This window comes from Sphaeramia orbicularis, chromosome 7 (genome assembly GCF_902148855.1).
Source record: "Sphaeramia orbicularis chromosome 7, fSphaOr1.1, whole genome shotgun sequence".
NCBI classification, from domain to species: Eukaryota; Metazoa; Chordata; class Actinopteri; order Kurtiformes; family Apogonidae; genus Sphaeramia; species Sphaeramia orbicularis.
The window spans coordinates 51843078-51865781 of NC_043963.1; the positions used below are offsets into that span (position 1 = coordinate 51843078).

Below are 22704 nucleotides of genomic sequence, written 5' to 3' on the forward strand. Positions count from 1 at the left end.
GATGGAACAATTACATCTTAAATCATGTAAAATATTAAAGATGAAAACACTTGTAGTAAGTGCAGTAAAATACAGAGTTTTCCAGGGTTCCAAGTAATCACTGATGCTATCTCTGATGCCATCACTGGCCAACTTCTGACTTTTTTTCTTCATGTCACTCAGCAACTTGACTCAGCACTTCCTCTTTTAATACAGTCTGATTTTAGGTATGGACTTTTGACACATTTGTACAACATGGAATAATGCACAAAGAGATACTGAAAATGGGCATTTATTACCAATCTGTACAGTTCTTTTATGTTCTAGTAGAATCAAATATATTAGTTACTAACATGTATCAGACTCAAAACTCACAGTAGGTGTAAAGTCTCTGGTGAAATACACACTTCTGACACCAGATGGCCCTCTAATTCAAACTTGGGAATCTACTGAGACGCCATTGTATTCTGTTGAATGACAAAAATTAGTTTAAAAGAACGTGAACTTTATGAAACACTCTTAGATGTGGGAAGAGCAGAGGGGACAGCTATCCTGAGTGTCAGTGCTGGTCCAGTGGCTGCTCCTCATCTGCCTCTTTGACCTGCTCTGGCTGACCCTCCCCTTCCACCTCAGCCTGGCCTTCCTCTTGTGAATCGTCAGCCGTTGCCATGGTGTCCACCACGCTGATGCCGCTGACAGTCTGTGTGATGGTGCCCTGCCCAGCAGCCAGGCCCTGCAGAGTGGCTGGCAGCGTCACCAGTTGGATCTGAGGCCCAACCACTTTAACGAAGGCTGCAGAGGCTGTGGAGCCACCACCTGCACCCTCCTGACCCACCATTGCTGACAGTACAGTGAGGTTGGAGGAATCGGCCGCCAGCTCTGAGCCTCCTAGAGGGGAGGTCAGGAGGGTGTAGCCGCCCAAGTTGGTGCCAGATGGGGCCCCTGCCACTGTCAGCACCTTGCCAAGTGGCAGTCCACTCAGCTGGTTGAGAGGCAGCGTGATCTGGGTGGGAGCAGTGTTGACCGACGCTGGCCCGGAGATGGCACGGGTCAGCCGGGGCCGCTTAGGGGCAGGGCATGCGGGGACTGGGGTGAGAGTCATCAAGACGTTGTTGAGGTGCTGGGATTTGCTCTTCAGTTCCTTGGCTCGTTTCCGGTGCTCATCACATTGCTGCTCCAGAGCTGAAAAAGAAAGCTGCGCATCAGAGCCATCAGGATCAACCTGGATCACACACACTTCAATGTGAACCACCTTTAAGACTATGTTGTGAACAATTGCCTTATTCTTATTAAAGCATTGCAATTAAGTCTAAAGGTCTGTAGTTTATGCAGTATGTTCCTGTACAGAGGGAGGCTTTGTGCGGGAATATGATTATCAAATTGAGTCGAGTGAATCTTCTTACCTTATACTAGGTGACAGTACAGTACAAATAACAGTATGGGGTTCAGTAAAAGAAATGTTATAGCATCAGAAATGAAGACTTTCACATAGAAGAACTGATCTTACATCAACAAAAAGAACCTGAAGTTCTTTTTGTTGGTGAAGACATTACATAAATAAGACATTTAAAACACTGAATTTAAGACATTTGAAGAAATGTTAGGGGCCTGCAGACACCATGTTATGATGTTTGTCTGAAACAGGTGCAGAACAGTAAACAGTAGAAACAGTACTCTTTTGTTTGCCTTTGACCACCAGGTCTATTCCATTTTACATCCATGTCTGTCCACACTCATAACATTTGTAGTAGTCTATGTGGTAGTTTCTGAGTCCCCCAATTGTTATTCAAGTCATTTTTTTATCAACTTTATTTTTTGTTATTCATTAAACATTGGTGTCGGTCTTAAAGAAACAGACATCCACTGTTCTGTGACTTTTCAGGACTAGTAACATAATTTCAGTGACTGTTCACTACTAAGTTTATAAACACATGTGGACTTTGTTTCTTGTTTTCTTCCTTTTCGAATCATTGGTTATTTGTGTCATTTTCATTTCAAGAACTATTCACCAAATAAGCTTAACATTATACAGCCATAATATGAAAAATCCTTTGGTATTATTCATATAACAAAAAGTCACTACAAAACCTAAGCTTCCACAAACTGAGGAGAAACCCATAGTCTGTTCTAAATGGTTCATCACTGAACAGGCTTACTCTCCTATTTTGTGAATTTCATTATGGACAAATTTCATGGATGTAAACTCATCAGGGGAAAAAAGTAGGGCTGGACAACAAAGAAAAATGTCATTAGGATAAAAAAAATTCTTATCAGCCAACTATAAGTAAAGAGTTTAATAATAAATAATAAAGAGTTGAGTTTAGGCTCTATGTTGAAGTTGAAGAAACCAGACACTTATTTGTGGTTTCAAATTATTAATGAAAGATGAAAATGATAGAAAAATACAACAAACTAAAACAACATAAAAGATGTGAAAGACAGAACCATACAGACATGAGATGCAAGATGAAAACAATCTGAAAAATGTAACAGTCAAAACATGACATATGCAAAAAGAAGTAAAAGATTTGAAATGAATGAAAAACTTAAAAACATGAGAACTATGCCAAGATGCAACCTTTAATGAGGCTTTTATTTTTGAAAAACCCTACTGTGTGTATGTGCGTGTTCGTGCGTGAGACAGAATCAGACTGAATAATGAACTGAAATTGTATACTCAGTGCCAATGAAAACGCAACACTTGAAGATTCTTATATTTTTTTAAATTGATGAGGATTTTTATTCCATAAGCTCTTTGGAATTAATCATAGGCCATTTCTATACAGTAAAAATAAAAAATCACATCCAAATTTGTTGACAAAAAATAAGGATAAAGAAAGAAACTCAAGGACCCCCAAAACCAAAAGTCATAAAATTCAGTTCTAGAATTCAGTATGGAATATGACCTACGTTTGCATTCATACAGGCTGTAATACACCTTCTCATGGACCTCACAAGCCTTCTGATGTTGTCCTGGGGTATATTGACCCACTCTTCCTCCAGAGCCGTAACCAGTTCCTGTCTGTTCTGTGGAGCAGGAGTCCTATTGGCAACACAGCGCCCAAGCTGGTCCCACAGGTGCTTGATCGGCGACAAATCTGGAGAATAAGCAGGCCAGGGGAGGACGTTGAACCTCTGATCTCTCAGGAAGTCCTGTGTGACACGAGCATCATGTGGACATGCATTGTCTTGCTGGAGAGCCGTCAGTTCAGGGTGGTTTTGAAAGAAAGGCACGACCACGGGCTGCAGGACCTCGTCAATGTAACGGACAGCCATTTAATTGCCGTCTATGATAACCAGCCTTGTTCTGTAGTTCCCAGATATGCCTGCCCACACCATGACACTGGTGCCACCCCAGCAATTGGCCTGCTGGACACAGCACGCTGCATGCCGTTCTCCACGTCTCCTCCATACCCCTTGGCGCCCATCAGCTCGCGACTGGCAAAACCTTGACTCATCAGTGAAAAAGATGTTGTTCCACTGTTGTAACGTCCACCGAGAGTGCTGGCGAGCCCATATAGCGCGATTCTGACGACTCTCCTCAGTCAGGACCATCCCGCGGAATGGTCTTCATGCGTGCCCGTCCTGGTTTCGCAGGCGCCTTCTGACAGTATTTGCTGATGTGCGTTGCTGGTTCCGTCCAGGAGTCTCCCGAGCAGTTTGGGTCGCAGTACAGAAGCAGTCCCGGAGGTGCTGCAGCTCAATGTAGCGATCCTGCTGTGGCATGGTCACACGTGCTTGTCCAGGGCAAGGTCTGTCTGCAGTTGTGCCAGTTTCTTCATGCCTCTGTTGCACCCTGACTATGGTGGACACATTGCATCCAAAATGGTGCGCCACCTGCCGAGCAGAGATTCTGGCCTTCAGGAACCCCATTGCATGGCATCTTTGGTCACGAGTCAGTCTAGGCATCGCTGAGTTATTGCAAATGATTTTCATGCTTTTCAGCTTGCCTTTATATACAGAACATGACCACTCCTTAACTGACCACAGTTCCTTAAGTTGAGCAGTTCATTGCTGAGCAATGAGAAAGACAAGTCTTATGAATGCAGACAAGTTCATTCAAGCGTGACAATAGCTCAACCCGTCTCAGGTTGTTAAGAAATTGTCTGGGATTATCTTATATAGGTGAAACTTAAACATATTTGATGCAGCTCAGGAACAATACAACACATTCAAGTGTTGCGTTTTCATTGGCACTGAGTATATGAATAATTGAGCATAAAACTCATGATTTACCACATTTAAGGCTTTTATTTTGAAAAACCCCATTGTGTGTGTGTGCTTGTGTGTCTGAGAGAATAATTTTTAATTAAAAATTGTACAAACAGTTGAGCGTTTGGTCATAAAAATGAAAAGAAGTTATTTACTAGTCATTATTATTTTTAATAAGGCTTTTATTTTGAAAAAAAAATGTAGTGTATTCTTTCCTCTGTGTGCAAATTGTCACATACCCACAATAAAATGCAGCAAACCTCCGTTTATGAATGTAAAGGGGAAAAAGTCAACTCCACCTGGGAACTGAACCCCAGTCCTCTGTGTGACAGTTCTATTCACTAATCATTACACTATCCAGTCAGACTACCACCAGCCGATTATTAGGCCTTTTAAAAGAGATGTGAATCTGTTCAAGTTAAAATCGAAAGTAAAAGTACTCTTCAAATAAACTGTGATTATTCCATAACTGTAAGTCCTATCTCAAAAATTCTGTCGTGTGTGGCTTCTGCAGACTTGTGTGAATGTTATGATGTATAACATGTATGAAAAAAGTCCGAAATCAAAAAGCAGTAATCGTGGGAATGTGGAGTCACTTTGAAAGGCAGATTGCCAACTTCCTGTTGGAGTTAGCTCATGGGTGTCAGTGTATGATTTGTCAGGCTCGATGAGACCAACATTTTGGTGTTTGTTTCATGTGTCTGTGACATTCCTACTGGCTGCTAGGGCAGTTTTTGTGTGTTGTTGTGTATGTAGGTGGCACCCAAGGGGTTAATTTTGATATTGTGTCAAACAGTTTGCCAGCCATGACATGTCTGCCAAATTTGGTGAGGGGGTGAAATGGCAGTTTAAAGTGTATAAAGTATATAAAATAAACTAATTGTGATTAATCCACAACTGTACATCCTATCTCAAAAATTTTTGCACGTGAGAGTTGTGGCGAGTCCTGTGAACGTATAGATATATAACATGTTGGGGGAAAGTCCAAAGTGAAAAATCATTTCCAGACTTCACATCTTTACGGCCTTATAAGAAAACAACTAAGGCAGTAATCACAAAGTTATATACAACTCTTTCTGAAAAGAGTTTACTCCAGTGGTTCCCAACCTTTTTTGGTTCATGACCCCATTTTAATGTCACAAATTTCTGGCGACCCCAGACATTCAAAACGGAGACTTTTTTTTGCTAAAATGAATTTGTTTTTGATCATGTAGTAGTTTGCTATACTATGTTGTAAATAAATGTTAATTTTAGATGACATTTAGATGACAATTAATACTGAACAAACAATAACTCAACTATGAATTATGAAAGAGCTGCAGCATTTGAAACCGACCACAATGAACATCTGAAAGACAAACAGTACCACAGTGCTTCAGATTCAGCTTCAGTTTGTCATGTCTTTTATGGATTGTGATTATCTCTCTCAACTCACCATATATTTTTTTATTAGTGAGTTTTTTTTGGGTTTTTTTTAAATCAGTTACTACAAATTTCAGACAACCCCATTTGAATTCCAGGCGACCCCACATGGGGTCCTGACCCCAAAGTTGACAAACACTGGTTTACTCTATCTTTTGATGCTATTTAGAAGCCAATACAACAAACGGTCTGGGAGGAGATAGTTTTAGAAATTTTATTTTGAAAGGCAAATTGTCAACTTCCTGTTGGAGTTAGGTCATGGATGTCAGCATATCATTTGTAGTGCTCAATAAACCCACAATTTTGGCACTGGTTCCATGTTTTTATGACATTCCTATTGGCCACCAGGGCCGTTACCATTTTTTTACAAAGGTGGCGCGAGAAAGCACATTTTGGCACCTATGGGGTTAATTTTCACATTTTATCAAACTTTTTGCCAGACTTGACATGTGTACCAAATTTGGTGAGTTTTTCAGCATGTTTAGGGGGTCAAATTCCAGTTAGAAGTGACGTCGGAATAATAATAATAAAAAATGAACGAAATAGGGCCTTGATTTCAAGGCAAGGCCTCTCACTCAAAGAGTGAGAGGGCCTCACCTTTCGGCTCGGCGCCTAATAATATTGCTACAAATAATAGAAACCTCTACCATCTATGTAACTATATAATAAACACTATCACAACAATATAATCCATCCTGGATTTGCCCAATCTTTTTGACATTAAAGACATGAGAGGCTACTTAATGCATCAGTTAGAGTTAAATAACTTGTTACAGCTGAAACATTATTAACCACTACAGTACTGAACGATGGAAGGATCTAAACTATTTGCTTAGTTAAATCCAGGCAGTTACTTTTTCTTTGTCCAGGCTGTTTATTTAACTCCAACTGCAGCAAGTAGCCTCTCATTTCTTTAGCAACTAGTAAACTAGCAACCCACCCTGTCCATGCTCCCAAGACAATGCTTCAACCACTTTCGCCACAACACTACAAACCCCTGCAACGAACCCAAGGGGAACGTCGCTAAGCCTACAAGGGAAAACTCCGCACCACTTTGTGACCACTTTGCACACTGAGGACCAACAACCGTCTCACCAGTCACCTGTCACCGGCACAAACAAAAAGACTGGCCCTTGGATTAAAGTCTCCCTCAGCACCCCTAAGGTAAGAAAAAAAATTCACAAATATCCTCAAACAGCAAACCAAAATTCCATGTACCTGAAATGATCCGACAGCCAAAATGCACTGTGTGCTCTCCCTCAATCACAACGCTGATCACGCAACAGCTGTTTAACTGTGAACGTAACAAAGAACAGGCACCGGTGTACATGCTATGCTTGCACGCACCCACCGGCCCTGCGCTCAAACCTAACCTGAAGGAAAAAAAAAAAACACCTGCAGCCAGGCCAATTTAAATCCAAACAGGATAACCTCAAATGTTGACTGTCAAACCTTAACAGAGTCACTAACCAAAACTCCAAGTCATAAACAAAGCTCAGACAAAAACTAGAAGTCAAAAACAAAGATTACTTAACTCTTACCAACGTAAACCTTCCTTGTAACAAATCCACAAATGTCAAAACCAAATCACGCAACACAACCAGGAACAGCACTACGAGGCCCCATTCTGTCATAACCCGGCTCTAAGCCATGACAAAAAGATGGAAGAAATACACAGTGCTAAAGTAATCCAAAATATTTATTAAAGTATAAAGCAAGATAATCAAAATATACAAGTAGATATGGGGTGTGTAAGTCAGTAATATCAGTAGTGTGCAGGTGGATGTGTGGATAGTATAGTATAGTAAGGTTGTGTGGCTGAAAGAAACAGAAGGTAAAGCAAACAAAAGGTGCCGGTAGGGGGGAGAGAAAGAAGAGGAGAGAGAAAGCACCACGCCGGATCTGGCACTTTTATGGTCATTAGGAACACTGAGCCCAGGTGCTCCCAATCACTGTGATGCATCAGCTGATCACCTCGGAAGAGAACAGAATGACGTCACAGTCAAGTACATACCCAGACTCAGCCACCTAAGCAGGGGCCGTCACACGTCAAAAAGATTGGACAATGCTCGGATTCAACACGGTCATCAGGTTTGTGACAGAATGCTTCAGGAAGAATGAGGCATAATTTTCACACACGGATTAGCCACCATAAAGTCCAGACTCTAATTTGGGATGTGATGAAGACTTAATGCAGCAGTCTGATTCTCCATCATCAATAATCAAAAAATAATGCAACTATGGATGGAAAAATATTATGAACCTTATTGTGACACTACATAGGCATTATGTGGCAAAAAAGATGTCACAGTGAATGTCTCAGCTAATCAAAACCAAAGGTGGTGCAGTGAAATATTGCATGTCCAACTTTTTTTGGGCCAGGCAGTGTATTTGATCTTAATCTACTTTCAATAAAGTAAATGATTGTGTATTTATGTTGGAAATTGCTGACATATTTAGAAACTGGTGAAATGGAAACTGTCACTGTGTTATTCCAGTGAGAGAGATGCTGCACTTACAGATTTTTTTTTTTAAAGAGGAGGATGGTGGTGATTAACGGACAACATGATGATGTCACAGTGACACTGACATTTGAACTTTTGGATACAAAACATCATCACTTCACAGTTTAATATGGTTACACATTTGTGCAAATTTTTGTCATCAATAGCTTCTAAATTGGAATTATGGCTCAGTTCACTTTGAATCAAGTTTGAGCCAAATTTGAAGAAATTCCCTCAAGGTGTTCCTGAGGTGTTGCATTCTCAAGAACTGGTTGGTTGTACAAGCTGTAAAACAAAGTGTTTCTGAGGTGGCACTAAGCATGTGCTGTGATGGGTTCACTGACCTGCTAGGCTGCGGGTGTACTGCTCTCTGTACCGGTCCATCTGACTCTTATGACTGGCCAGAACTTTCTTGACTAGGTCCAACATTCCAAAGTTCTGCACAATGTTATTCAGCAAAACAGCATCTGACAAAACAAATTTGCCATGTGTTTTATGTGATACTGCTAACACTATGCAATTTCCTGTAAGCCACAGTTCAAACAAGACTATTAAATTATTCACACAACATGACATGTCATTGCATTTATGTAGAAGATCCTTTTGTTCAGTGACACATACTGTATGCAAGCTCATCACAAATGAAGTCACATGTTCGCAACAGATTGTAAGAAGTTGAAGTAGTTGTTATGACATCACCTTATGACCAGCAGTTTGTAATTTGGCTGTCACCATGCTGGTTTTTGGAACCAGACATGGCCATATTTGAACAAAAGAAGAGGAGCTGTGGGAGCTTAAGAACAAACCAGTTCACTGTAATTGATTTCCCATTTCTGTGACAGGATCTGTGGTTTCTCCACAGATTCTGAATGTGATTTGCAGATTTAGATTCTTCAGTCCCAAGTCGCACAAGTAAAAATTGGACCCATTTTTTCATAAGCCTCATATCTTCAGAGCATTAGAAACACATTTCTTAGACATGCGAAGATCTTAAGGAAAAGGGGCTTACTTTGAGGCATGTCACTATTTCAACAATGAACTCTTACAGGATGTCCTAACACAAATCTCGACTAAAGGGTGTAAAAACAAACAGGAAGATAAAATGAGTTATAATTATGAGAAAATAATGTCACCCAAGAAAACAGGATGTTAGTTTGTTATAATTGTATTTATACCTTATCCAACTACTTTGATTTATGGGTGAAGCAAAGGATGCACCATATTTGCGAATGGAGGATGTGCGCTAATGCTAAACGCTGGCCTGCTGGTAAAGTGAAATAGTAAATGTCATCAAGCATTTACATAAGAAAGTAATTTTACAGTCTTGATAGTTGAATTTATTACCTTTGAGCTGTCAGTCAGGAAAATTAATATCTTTAATTGAATCATTTCAATCAAGCCTCAAAAATCAAATGTGATGATATTGATATCTTTCCAAGTAGGATCACTTGTCAAGTCATCTGCTATCAGTCGAAGTCAAGTCCAGTCAGTCAGTCTGGTCTTTTAACAGTGTCAATCATGCAAATCTGAAGTCCTAAAACATGCAACTAAGTCTGACTCAATTCATGTAACTCAAGTTCCCCTCCTTTTGTTTGCAGGTTTTGGCTGCATCCAATTAGAAATTAATAAATATTTGTATTTATTAGAAATAGATGAAAAAACAAAAACGTACAATATGGTGACTTTGAAGGCGACTACCGACCTTTCACTATGAGCTGTAGCTATGTCTGGAAATCTTGCAGGAGGTTGTCTGTGTGGTTCTGACCTTTGACTTGTAGTGGTGGGTCGCACGCTCTCTCCTGTAGCCCCCTCAGCACATCCTGCAGATCCTTCTGAAAAGCCTCCACTACCTCATCCAGCAGCCCAGCCTCCTTCACCCCCCGCCAGAATGTCACTGAGTCCTCTGCAAACACACATGCATGCGTGCGCGCGCACACACACAGAGTGTGAGATTCCAGTACTTTGTGCTACCTATTCTCCACGCTGGTTGATGTGTGCAGGCCCCTGACCTCCGATGGCTGTGACCCACTCTGATATCTCCTCCGTCACATCAGGAAACGAGGCTCCTGCTCCATTCACTGAAACACGGCACAAAGCAAACATTTGTGTCTTACACTAATATTCTCAATTGTTTTCAAGTGCTTCTTCCAATCTAATACTTCTATGTATATGTTAAGACAGGGAGCTCTAGACTAAAACTACTTCAACAGTGTGACTTACAATGAGCTGATGTGGGCGTGGTAGGGACAAGGTCAGCTGACTGGTCCACTGTGCTGATGGACACTTTGGTTCCCACCAGGTCGATCTTAGTGCTCCGGCAGGTGTTGGAGCACACTTTGGAATGCTGGTAGAAGTCTAGCTCACCTGAATCCATGATCTTCCTGAGGAATGAAATGTAACACGGCTTTTCCTCAATCTGTTTACTGAGGTTAAATTTAGTGAAACAGTGCCATCTTTTGTAACATTTGTGAACTGAACATGAGTTGGACATCATCATATCTGCATTAATTCATTACTGTAGTTGTCAGTTGCTTTTACTCTGTACTTGAGGGGAATTATCATTAGTGTGTCTTCACTAAAGAGGAGTATCATTACAATTTTATTGATACTATTCTTATTGACCTGATGCTTTAACAGTATTCCTATTGGTCTGTTTTTGAGATCAGGATTTTGAGTTAGAGTTCAAATCGTGAACAAATTTGTTTGCTTTACTTTCTCATTTGTGGTGTGGGCTGAGACAACTCGTATAATATTTGAGTTATAATGTTCTTGAGTTGGAATGTGCAACAGCTTGATATTGAACTATTCACTGTCATACAGTAGATTCTGATTTCATTATGATAGTAATATGAAAGAAAATAATAATTATGTACTACAAAAGAAAATAGCCATTAACTCATTTTTAAGTATAAAGCTAAATTCAGAACTTTTCTTCATCAGTATTTTTACAGTGCTGTAGTTTTCCTACAAATTCTTGACCTCTAAATGCACCTCCTCTGAATGTATGGATGATGATCAGATGATGTACTGACTAATTCATGTCAAATTTATGAACTGACCCATCAGTGGGCTACCAGTCACTTTTAATCATGAAACATGTTTGTATTTGTGCTCAAGGATGCTAGCATAGCAGTACATAATAAACAGGACAGACAGATGAACTATAAGATTAACATCCAACTTTTCATTTCTATACCTGAAAGACTTTCACTCTGTTTTGTGACAGATCACTTGTGTTTCTGCCTATATAAAAGACCTGTTTCACTGTGCCTGCTAGTCAGGTGTCCACTTTCCCATGTAGTTTTCAGTGAACACCGGCCACTATCTCTAGGATGGCTGTTATGTTTGAGCTGCTCTGACCTCAGGTGTGTCAAAGACAGCTGACCTGAACCCAGGTCTCTCATTTGGACTTAAAAATCACAAAAATGCATCACAGACAAATGTTTAAAATGAAGTTAGTGAGAAAAAAATCCAGACAGCTTTTATGTTGCTGTAGTACACAGAAGACTTATTTTTCTTTCTCCAGTATTGTTAGGAAAACCATTAATATCCAAGCTTATCGATACTCTGGTCTTTAATAATTTAGCCCCATCGCCCATTTAATACTGGGTTTTTGGTACCATCCATAAGTCTTCACAACATAAAGACTGATTTCATCGTAAATGGACGGAACACACAAAAACATGCAGAAAAGACAACCCTTGAAAAAGCAAATACAAAATATAAAAATAGGACCAATGGCTCTGTAGCTCACCGGCATGTTCTATTAAGAATCAATAATGTCTTGAATGTGCAAGGTTGACAGCTCTACCATTATGTAGGAGTCCTGTGGCCTTGATGCAGGAAATCAATTTCCCAATAGAAGTGGGTGGTATTTTCACTGCAGGATAACTTTACAAATTAAATGAAAGTCCATACATGACTTTTTATCAGTGCTCAATAGTAACTATATTGTTACCTGTAACCATTTCCATGTTATAAGCCATCAAAATATGGCCCATTATAAGAAAAGGCACATTTTAAATTGTTCAAAAATTCATAAAAAATTATAAATTTCTCAAAACTGTGAAAAAACTTTGTAGACATTACCCCAAAGACGCTGCATAAAAAATTTGAAATGAATCCGCCCAGTAGTTTCTGAGAAGAAGATTGTTGAAATCTAGACATTGTTGACCTTGAGTTTGACCCTTCAAGGTCACTCAAGGTCAAAGGTCAAGGACCATATTGAAAATCCATATAGCTATGATGTCCTATCAGTGCTCAGCAGTAACTATATTGATATCGCTAACCATTTCCATGTCAAAATATGGCTGATCATAAGTAAAGGCAAATTTTTAATAAAAATTTTAAAAACCCAGAATTTCTCAAAACTGTGGGCAAACATTGTAGAAACTGTCCCCAGGAACCTACATTTAAAATTTTAAATGAATCCAATCAGCAGTTTCATCAGAGAAGATGTTTGAAGAAATTGCTAGTAAAGACGATGACAACAAAGATGAGAACGGGCACAGCTCATTCCCAATAGTCCACGGCCTATTGACCAGTGAGCTAAAAATGATGCAACAGATATAACAAGACATAACAAAGTTAAAGAAATAGAAAAAAATGAGATGAGATGAAATATGATGAAACAAAAGCTAAACTATGCCTGACTAAATGTGACAAAATTGTAAAAATTACGTAAAAGACATAATTTTTTTTAAATGACGTAGTGAGAGAAAAAGTAATATTCTAAATGAGATGAGACAAAACAAATCACAGCAAGACAATGTAAGAGATGCACATGGACGAAGATGACAGACCTGAGCATGGTACCGTTCAGGCGGATGGCTCTTTTCCAGTCCTTCAGAGTGGATTTCCCAGCTAAACAAACAAACTCCTTTGGGCTGATGACCTGCTCATTGAACTGTACAAAAGGGACAGAAACAGTCTTTAGCTGCAGGATTCATGAGCTACTTGATGATAGACTTTATGTATATGACCTTAAATGTGTTACAAATAAACCACCTTACATGTATTATAGACTTGCTTCATGCAAGAAACCATATATGAACAAATTTTCTCTTGTTTCTGTTCATATCCTACATAATATCTTATTGTTTTAATACCCGTTGATTTGTGGGATTCACCAGTGTTTTCTCAGTTTTGGTCTTATAAAGCTTTACAAGTGGTTGACTGCACTCTTACGAGTGTAAGACTAACAACGATGAATCAGCCTACAGAGCAGAGAAACAGAACTTGGTGGACTGGTGCTCAGAGAACAACCTCCCTCTGAACCCAGGAAAGACCAAGGAGCTCATCATCAACTTAAGGAGATGCCAGGTTGATAACATAAAGTCATTGACAGAAGTCTTGTCAGACAGCTTGCAGAAAGGATAGACTGTGGAAAAGTGGCAGAAGGTTGATTTTTCTGGTGAATCTGCATCCCAATCATTGCAAATACTACACAAGACATGTTGGAACCCGCATGGACCCAACATTCACCCAGAAAACAGTCAAGTTTAGTAGAGGAAAATTGATGGTTTGAGGTTACATTGGAGGAGAAGCTGCTGGTGACAATCTACAGAGCCACTGTAGAGAGCATCCAGGCGTACAGGATCACAGCGTGGTATGCGGGGTGCTCGGTAGCGGACAAGAGTGATCAACACAGCCCAGAGGATCACTGGCTGCTCTCTGCACAGCCTGGAGAACGTCGCCTTTTCTCGCTACCTCAGCAGAGCCACCAAGATCATCAAGGACTCCTCTCACCCCAGTAACTGCTTGCTTGTGAGGCCAGCGCTACAGGTCACATAAAACTCGGACAAACTGACTGAGGGATAGCTTCTTTCTCAAACCATAATAACCCAACACAACATCAATAGGACACCCGCAATAACACTGATGTTCACTGCAATATTCTCCTCATATCCTATAACAGGGGTCACCAACATGGTGCTTGCAGGCACCAGGTCACCTACAGGGACCACGTGAGTCACTCACAAGCCTCTTCTAAAAAACAGAACAAGTCCAGGTGTCTCCAACACGTTGCTTGCGTTCTACCGGTGGCTCGCCAAGGGTCAATAATATAATAACACAAAGTTGATTTGTCATTTGATTGAACAGGTCTAAATTTCAACCCAATCGAAATTACAAGTGTCCTGCCCCTCTTCCAAGATGAAATGGCCAACTAGCTGTCAATCAAACAGATTTGCTGTCTGTCATTGGAGAGGGGCGGGGCCCAGGGGGAGCAGGATGAGCCAGAGGCAAGGGCAGGTAGTGTGTTTAGCCCCGCAACGATGTCGGCCGAGTATAGTCAGGGAGTTATTTTCACAAACAATGAGACACAGACTTCTGTTTGACAAATGTGAAGACAAGTGTGTGTGTCTGATCTGTAGTGCGAGCCTGGCAGTCGGTAAAAGATGCAACGTGGCGTGGGATTTCACCAAAGTTCACAACAACTTTTCTGGAGATTTTCAGTGGGAATCAGCCTCCATAAAGAGAAGGTGAAAAAGCTGAAAACTAAACTCCAAAAACAACAGCCCATGTTGACTAAACTGACCAAGGCCAGCACTTCAACCGAGGCATCATTAAAGTGGTTCACATACTGGACAAGCACAAACAGCCCTTTACTGATGGAGGTAGAATTAAAGAGGCTATGACCGCAGTGGTGGAATCGGTATTCCAACCAGGACCATAAACAGATGATTTTGTCCACTATCGCTGATGGGGACTCCTATTTTGGGGGCATTTCGTTGTACGTCTTTCGCCCGGGGGCGGGGTTATGTTCTACGTGTTAGGATTAGGGTATAACCGGATTATGACACCGTGCCAACACAAGAACCCGTACCAAACACATCAGTGACGCAGGACATAACCCTGCCCCCAGGCGAAATGCTCCAAAAAATAGGAGTCCCATTGCTGATGTGTGCACTATCTCCACATGCACTGAGACAGCTGGAGTTGGACCTGCACATGTGCCTCTGCATTTTACCTCAGTGTGATGACTCTGTAGAAGTGATAGGGGGATGCTGGATTTATGTGCACAAAGTTGTTCTGTTTTAAATTGATGTTTTGACAGCAAATGTCAATTTAGAAAAGGTCAAATCCTTCAGAAATACAGCAGCACATGCTAGTGAAGTTTTATTGTGTGAGTGACAACATTCCTTTTCACAATTTCGAAGTATTAAAAATGCACATACAGGTGTAAATAATTTGGTTTCAATAATTTTATAAAAATATGCAGGATTGTTCCATCTTATAATTTTTGACATAGTATTAAAATATTTAGGAATATAGCAAGCAAATGCCTGTATTTGTTTTTTTCTACTTTTGGTTTTCTTAATAAAAGTAAAATAGTTTCATATTAACACTTTTTAAGTATTGTAAATGTTAAAACAAAGAAATATAAATAAGTAAAATAATAAATAAAGAACACAATGTTCCAAATGTATTACACAAAATATGTGTATGTATGAAAATTAGCTAGGTAAATAAATGTTGCTAAATTAGAGTAGCTCTCCGGCAACTTCATTATGTAAAAGTAGCTCACAGAAAATAAAAGGTTTGTCAAATGTGTACAGTCTTCCATATTACTTTATCTTTTCACACTATTTATCCCACAATATGTATTTTCTCATGTCATTTACACTATTTCCAATGTCATTTGCCCTACTGTCATGCTATTTGCACTACTTTATTCTGTATATTTTTTTTTAAACATTCCTATTTGTAATACTTTCATTTTTGCTAATGTAAATAAGTGTGCCTTCTTACTGTAATTTGCTGTGCCTTGTAATTGTTGCACTAAACCTGAGAGCTCTACCTCAATTCCGTTGTACTTGTACAATGACAATAAAGAGATTCTGATTCTGATTACACACAGCTTGGGGTTGTGCGAGAGATCTGTGTGTGTTGCCACTGCTGTGCTTTTGCTGTTCCCAGAAGGCCAGTACAATACAGTACTCTGAAACATGACATGTTTCCTCTGTTTGATTTGATTTTAAAGTATTCTGATTTCGCTGCTGCTGAAGTTCTTCTTTTTCTTACTGCTCGTATTTGGTTCAACTCTGAAATTGCTGATCCAAAGTCAGCTGTCTGCATACAGCACAACACCTGCCCTTTTACAGTGTTTAGTGTGTGTCACATATGATTATTGCCCATGCATGTCTCACTTAAGATCAAGTTAGATTTAACATTCAGCAGAACTGGTTAAGAGCAGATTTCAACGGTAAAAACCTTATATGTATCTGGAGTTGATTCATCTTACTTTTTCTCTTCACAAAAAAAAACAAAAAAAAACTGAAAATGTAACAGAAATTTAAGAGAATGTTTCTACATGAGGCCCATTGTGTGCTGTCTCAAAGTGACTTGGTACCTGAACACATTTCACATTGATTCCTGGACAGACAAACTTCTTCCAGACCAGCGTGGCTTTGGCATCTCCACAGGTGATAGGATAATAGATGTCGGCCTCTACATCCACCTCCTCTGTTAACTTCACTGCAGACATACAGACATACACCTCCTACAGCCAACAGCACAATACTGTCATTTAAGGTAAAGCTGACACTTTTTAGGGAAATTCAACCTCTGCTTTGAACCCATCCCAGACTACGCTGACTAGAGTATTCACCTTAGGGATATCGGTAATAGCTGATATCGGCTAATGTCAGCAAATATTAGAATTGGCAAGTAAAATGTCTTTTCACTGATGGCAGATACAGCTATGGAAAAAAATAAGAGACCACTGCAAAATTATCACTTTCTCTGATTTTACCATTTATAGGTATGTGTTTGAGTAAAATGAACATGTTTGTTTTGTTCTCTAAACCCCCAACAACATTTCTCCCAAATTTCAAATAAAAATATTGCTATTTAGAGCATGTATTTGCAGAACACAACACATGGTCAAAAAAACAAAAAATGCAGGTGTTTTCAGACCTCAAATAATGCAAAGAAAACCAGTTCATACTGATTTCTAAACAACACAATACTAATGTAACGGGAAAAGTTCAGACATCAATGTTTGGTGGAATAACCCTGATTTTCAATGGCAGCTTTCACATGTCTTGGCTCTTCACCATTGCTGTTGGATGACTTTATACAGCTCCTGGCATAGAAATTCAAGAAGCTCAGCAATGTTCGATGGCTTGTGACCATCCATGTAACTCCCAAAGTTTTCAAAGTGGGCTCAGGTCAGGAGATTGGGCTGGCCATGACAGGGTCTTCATCTGGTGGTCCATCATCCACAACTTTATTGACCTAGCTGAGGCCAGGAGCATTGTCCTGACAGAAACACCAGTCCTCAGAGTTTAGGAACATTGCCAGAGCAGAAGTTGAGTAGTTTTCAATATTTATTTTTTGATTCCAATCACTTTTGCAGTACTATTAGCACTGTTTTTGCCTGTTGTAAGAAGATGGTGATGGCCACAGTAGTGTTTTTTATTATACTTTTCCTTCTCAAATAAGACATGGATCAGATGTTTCTTAAGTAGAATAAGGTGCGCTTGTGTTGGAATTCAACAGACACAGGAATGGAATGGCTGTCATACATGCAGACTTCACAGGAAATTCAGTGTTTCCTGTGGAATTCTTGTGTTGGTGAGGAAGTGTGTAATTTGGGGGGGGGGGGGGGGGGGGGGGGTGCACATGCACAGTTCGGTCGGGGGGATGCACGCGTGTGCATTTTGGCCGGTAATTGCATATGTGCGTGGGTTTCCTTCCTACTTATAATACTATGGGGGTATGGGGTGGTGAAGTCCATGCCCCCCACAGAAGTCAAAGTGAAACTTGACACTCATTTATCTTTTCCCAACCTCCTGAAGCTTCGCAGACTTTCATTTGAGGGGGCAGGATGTTTGTCCTGGCCAATTATTTTACATATGTATAATAAGTCTAATGTGATGGTGATGATTTTTTTTTCTATGAACTGTATGGTGTGGTGGCAAGGATTTTGCCACGGTGCTGCGCCAGCAAAAACACTGAAATTGCAGTGGTCTCTTAATTTTTTCCAGAGCTATATATACCTGCTGTGTTATATAATATTTTTGTCATAAATGTATGTTTAAATTTGTTTTAGTTAATTGTTCATGTGATGAAGCACTGAAAGACTTTAAAATAGTAAAAAAAACATTATAATTCTAACGAATATTTTTTTTTATTAGGTGGTAAGGCTGCATGATTTTGGCCAAAAATAAAATCCTGATTTTTTTTCCTCTAAAAACTTGATTTTTGATTTAGATTTTTGGGTAAAACTACAAAAGACGACAGAAGTCAGCATGTCGTTTTAATGTGCAGCCCGAAATGCAATGCGCCCACAGAAGTTATACCAATGTAAGTCAGTGACAGGCATCAGTCATGTGTTCACATGTGGACCATGTAAGATGAGTGACCCCATGCAGTTATATTTAAATTGGGGGATCCATGTGTGAAGGAGACCTCGGATCTGACCAAGGACACACTGGAGGGATTATATCTCTGGGCTGACCTGGGAACGCCTCAGGATTTCCCTGGAGCCGGTGGAAGTGGCTGAGGAGAGAGCTGTCTGAGGTCCTCTGCTAAGGCTGCTGCCCCCGCGACGCGGACCCGGATCAGAAGAAGACAGTATGGTATGGATCCATGCGTGGACAACGTAAGATGAGTGATCCCCAAGCAGTTATATTTGAACTGGAGGATCCATGCATGGACCACTGCTTACATTGGTATCACTTCTGTGGGCCCATCACTGAATTTTTGGTGATTCCGTAATGCAATTACAGATAGAAGGTCTGTGGTCATTACAAGGAATTTTGTGAAAGACTGCTCTCATAGTAAGGAGGAGGAGCCTACAGTAGCCCACAGTCCACAGACACGAGGGAGATGAAATCAATTTGACAATTACCCTTTTTTAAAAATCATCCTAATTTAAAAATCCGATTTCGATATAAAATCGATTCATTGCTCAGCCCTATTGGGGGGGGTGAACAGAAAGTAGCAACAGGAACAATGCTGGCTATTAGTTAAATCACCTAACATACATGGTTTTGATGGCAAGGGAAAGCAAGAAACCAAGTAGAAACTCACATGACATGGGGAGAAAGGTACTGAACCAACTGGGGATCAAAGTTGTTATTGTGGGGCGACAGCGCTAACCAATAAGTTACTGTACTACCACAACGTGAGCAGATGCAATGCAAAACTTAATACATATCAGAGAAGTTATCTGTGGTAATATTTATAATAAGGTAATTTTTAGAACATAAGCAAAATCTGTTTCAACATCATAATATGATAACTGCTACTGTTACTTAAAAAAAAATGTAATTACTCACAAAGTTATTACATGCTAATTACAATGTATTACCTACCCATTGGCCCATTATTATCAGGTCATTATTGTACAGTAATATAAAATGTTACCAAATAAATTTCTAATTCCCAAAATAGCCAGAACTGCCCAGCCACCAAATACATATCCTAACAGCCAAACATTCAGAACCAGCTGCAAACATTTGGACCGATATATGAGCAGGTCTTACCGATGACTGCCTCCTCCTTGGACAGAGAGTCTGTTGTGCTGGTCTCTGCATCAGCATTCACAGAGGTCACCGTGAGGACGTCTTCCCTGGAAAACATGTCATCACTACTAATTAAGCAACAAAATGAAATACCACTAAATATCTCCAATTCTCAGATATTTCATTCAGTTAGCTTGTGTTCATATATGATGTGTGTATGCTCTTCCAAACCTGGGCTGAGGAGTGAGCTCTGCAGTCACCAGCACCGCTTTGTCCTCCTCCACCACAGAGGGCAGCTCCTCATTCACGGCCTCTGGTAAAGTTACCACTACCACCTCCCCCATGTCCTGCATACTAACCTCTGAGGAAGCCATAGATGAAACCTGCAGCTTCTCACCAAACAACACGACAAAATCAGCAGTAAATATTATTTTTCTTTCGTCTTAAGGATTTATTTTATTTTTCAAGTGTCAGCAAAAACAAACACAATTTTCAAATTCACTGTATATTTCAAAATTGAACAAAGATTTTATCAGTATAATAGTTTTAATGTTCTACTTCCAGATTTGTGAAATGTACTGCTGATTGCAATTTTTTTTTTTTTTTTACAGTTTTCATGTTGATGCTTATGTTTACATCATTCTGTCGTAGCGCATCTTTTAGGTTGTTCAATCTTGTTACATCATGTTGCAAATATATTGTTTTCAAATTGTTGCATCTTTTACATATAACTTAAAACCATATATAATTGGTTTCTTAAACTTTTATTCAGGATCAAACCTTTAGACTTAAAAGAAATGATTATTTGATTGAATGTTCTGATTTAGGCTATTTTATCAAGAACATTCCTAGCCATAACGCCTGAACCCATATTACTGCAACATAAAATGGCAGATACGTCTATGAAGCCCATTAAGATACTTAACCACTCTATCATCTGTTAGAGTCGAGCATAATGCTGTCTGAAATGTTGGCATACATCCTCTACTTGTGTAGTATGTATTGGTTTATGCCTGACTCGTGTTCCCTTGGCTGGAGGTCAATTTAAGTTAAGAAAAAAAAAAATTAGACAGTGAAATTAACTGTCAGAGCCTGAAAGCCCAACTAACCTACTAACTCAAAATCAGACTCACATAAGAACGATATTGATATGATTTCCAAAAAATAACCCATAGTCATGGCACGAGTTGCAGTCATAGAAATCGCTCTTAAATCCTTGTTAGTAAAGGCTTTCGTAACAAAATATATATAAAAAAAAAAAAAAATTAAGATAAGTGTTTTTAAAGTCACAATCGAACAAATCACTCACGTCTATGTCAAGGCTTGTTGCAGAAGGAATAGTATAAGGTACGATTTTTCTATGTATTTAATAAACACCGTGAAGTTAATCTCGTCTTCCACTTGTAATATCTTCGCTGATAACGGTTTCCAATACTCTCTCCAACGCTAACCGCTATATCAACTCAATACGGTAAAGTTTTGTTTGCAGGCTTGTGTGCTCTGCGGTCTCTTAAGTGACTCGAAGAACGCTGCTAGAGAAATTTTGGGTCTGTTCTGTTGCCAAAAACAGAATTCATCTTACTTCTGCTCCTCAATGATTCCAAATGCAGACAGTCACAGATCAGCGTAGCCTTTTCTAGCACAAACAAGAGAGGTGTCAGATCGATTGCTAGCTATAGCTGTTTGTTTTCATGTTTCGCATTTACATAGCTGAAGACCGAGTGTAGCTAACACACGAACGGAGTTGTGTCCTCCACATTTGTCACAAACTAAGTCACAATATATGCTACATAGGGAATTTGGACAAAAGTCATCAAACCCATTAGGCTAGACATTAGCAAGCATTCTGCGCCTTCTTTTCTTCTTCTGCTTCTTCTTCTTGTTCTTTTGCTTTTAATGGCGGTTGGCAGCCAACTGAAAGGTGCATTTACCCCACCTATTGGACTGGAGTTTGGACGGCGATAAAGAGAAAATAAATAAATAAATAAATAAATAAATAAATAAATAAATAAATAAATAAATAAATAAATAAATAAATCTTACAATCATCATCATCATAAAACAAAAAGAGAACAATTAAATACATAGACAAAAAACTAGCAGCTATAAAGTGCTATGTACACTATAGTATACTGAAGCTACCTACTACAATCTATTTATCAATCCTGTTTCATTTAGAAAGGAGGCAATGATTTTCCACAGCTTTGATGAAGGAGCACTTAGAAGGTTTGTTAAAGTAAAATCTTGCCTATGGTCTCTAAGCCATGTAGTTAAATCATCCCTTTTACGCTCATATTTATTTCAGTGAATCAGAACATGCTCAACGGTTTCTGGGTTATGACAATGACTGCATAAACCAGTCGAGTGTTTGCTTATTTTATACAGTGAGTAGTTGAGTTCTGAGTGGCCTATTCTTAAATGAGTAAATGCTTTTTCTTCCTTTGTGTTTCTGCCCACTGTCCTGGACAAGCCAAGATTTTTCTGATTATTGTACAAATGTCTTACAGTATCAGATACATCCCAGTGTTCCTGCCACATTTTGTGTACATAGTTCTTTATGCTGGGTTTTGTTTCAGATTTGCTAGTTGATACTACTAGGTCTATTATGGACAATTTTAGGGAGTTTTTAGCCAGCATGTCTACTAATTCATTACTTTCCACACCAAAATGAGCAGGACGCCATAGGAAAGAGGTGTTCACATCCCTGCCATACAGGGAAAAGATCAGGCAAAAGATGTTGTACACAAGGTCCTGTCAACTGTCAGATTTTCTGGACTTGATGCTCTGTAGTGCTGAAAGGTTGTCTGATGCAATAACTACTTTGATTTTGTAAGTTTATTACAGTCCATTCCAGTGCTAGCTGAATTGCAGTAAGTTAAGTCGTAAACACTGAGAGAGGATCTGTCAGTCTCCTCTTGACAACCACCTCATGGTCGGGGACGAAAAATGCAGCACCAGTACACCCACTCTCAGGATCCTTTGAACCATCTGTAAATATGAACAGCTTACCACAATGCTCATTTATTAGTTCTTGAACAAGAAACTGTGGTGAATTCTTGGGTTTCTTTTTCAGTTTTTGGTGCAGATCAAAATCTATATGAGTCATTACAAAC

The 22704-nt window shown here is 39.5% G+C and overlaps 1 protein-coding gene across 4 annotated transcripts; it reads right to left on the bottom strand.

Moving 5' to 3' along the window:
* Positions 1-166: 166 nt before the first annotated feature.
* gmeb2 (glucocorticoid modulatory element binding protein 2) lies at positions 167-21468 on the bottom strand. 4 transcript variants are annotated; one of them, XM_030139127.1, is made up of 10 exons: positions 21174-21468; positions 19823-19983; positions 19613-19698; positions 16471-16595; positions 12920-13023; positions 10338-10498; positions 10127-10195; positions 9883-10020; positions 8462-8584; positions 167-1161 (listed from the first exon to the last, which is right to left on the bottom strand). In XM_030139127.1, the coding sequence occupies exons 2-10, from the start codon at positions 19963-19965 to the stop codon at positions 539-541; spliced, it is 1572 nt and encodes a 523-aa protein (XP_029994987.1). In that variant the 5' UTR covers positions 19966-19983; positions 21174-21468; the 3' UTR covers positions 167-538. The 4 variants fall into 4 exon arrangements, with proteins under 4 accessions (XP_029994987.1, XP_029994984.1, XP_029994986.1 ...); XM_030139124.1 differs by having other exon boundaries at positions 19823-19980; positions 20958-21468; XM_030139126.1 differs by having other exon boundaries at positions 19823-19980; positions 21174-21467.
* Positions 21469-22704: the final 1236 nt, after the last annotated feature.

What these genes read in the sequence shown, in the direction of transcription:
- gmeb2 (XM_030139127.1), bottom strand. Translation starts at nt 19,965, where the DNA reads ATGGCTTCCTCAGAGGTTAGTATGCAGGACATGGGGGAGGTGGTAGTG. An exon ending in CACGCCCACATCAGCTCATT is followed by an intron (nt 10,196 to 10,337) that starts GTAAGTCACACT and finishes GCCGTGTTTCAG; the next exon opens with TGAATGGAGCAGGAGCCTCG. An exon ending in GTACACCCGCAGCCTAGCAG is followed by an intron (nt 1,162 to 8,461) that starts GTCAGTGAACCC and finishes TTTCTTTTTCAG; the next exon opens with CTCTGGAGCAGCAATGTGAT.